At 41.2% G+C, this 912-nt stretch overlaps 1 protein-coding gene across 1 annotated transcript; it reads right to left on the reverse strand.

Moving 5' to 3' along the window:
• Positions 1-912, reverse strand: LOC123454192 (putative vomeronasal receptor-like protein 4). The gene has a single exon (XM_045132824.1). It carries the CDS (start codon positions 901-903, stop codon positions 1-3), a length of 903 nt encoding a protein of 300 aa, XP_044988759.1. The 5' UTR covers positions 904-912.

Consider the following 912-nt stretch of genomic DNA (forward strand, 5'->3'; position numbering starts at 1 on the left):
TCATTTAGTACTCCAGTATTTAACAACATGGGCATCTCTACTGATTAAGACAAAGGGGCTGAGAACAGCATAACCAAATTGTAGAAAAGTTTTAATTACTACAATGGTGAAATCATGTGTTATCATGGAACCCATGTAGAAGGAGAAGATGAAATCTACCCAATAGAAGGAAAGGAAACAGGTCATGAGAGTGAGAGTGCTCTGTGTTGCTCTGATTTCTCGGCTGGAATTGTTTGCATATTTGGAGCTCTGAAGGTAAAGGACGCGCTTGTGATGTTTAAACAGATGCAGAGCCATGGACGCACTGCTCCAGCCCATGAGACTCTGGAAGATGACATCACGGAGAGCCATGAGAAGGAGGAAAAGCCACCTCACTATTTGATCAGGTGGTAGCATATAGCAATACCTATGATACATATTAAGTATAGTTATGTTTGTTACACTGACTGCTGTGGTATAATACAACATGCTTGAACTTATGAGAGAATTAAAGATCCAGAAGAAGAGAACATAAGGAAGAACCTGTCCTGCAGTCTGTGGTTTGAGTTTTCTCCACAGGGTCATCCTGGGATTGATGGTGACAGCCTGGACCATGCTGAGGAGACAGGTGGTGCATATGGAGAGGCCTCGAGCCATCCTTCCCAGAAAAAACACAATTTTACAGCCAGCATCTGTTAGAAAGTTCTTGAAATATAAAATTATGGCTGTGTCTCTGACGACTGCAGCACAAATAATGACCATATTTGAAAATGCCAAGTGTGTGAGGATAATGTCTATGGGTTTCTTCTCAGGCCCCATAAGAAAAGTATATATATGTCCCGTAAATATTGAAATATTCCCCACAATTCCAAGTCCAATAAGAACAAGGCAGACTATTGTGTGGATGAGGTTATTCCACATCATCTTCTGACT

This window comes from Jaculus jaculus, chromosome 13 (genome assembly GCF_020740685.1).
Source record: "Jaculus jaculus isolate mJacJac1 chromosome 13, mJacJac1.mat.Y.cur, whole genome shotgun sequence".
Lineage (NCBI taxonomy): Eukaryota > Metazoa > Chordata > Mammalia > Rodentia > Dipodidae > Jaculus > Jaculus jaculus.

What these genes read in the sequence shown, in the direction of transcription:
- LOC123454192 (XM_045132824.1), bottom strand. Translation starts at nt 903, where the DNA reads ATGATGTGGAATAACCTCATCCACACAATAGTCTGCCTTGTTCTTATT.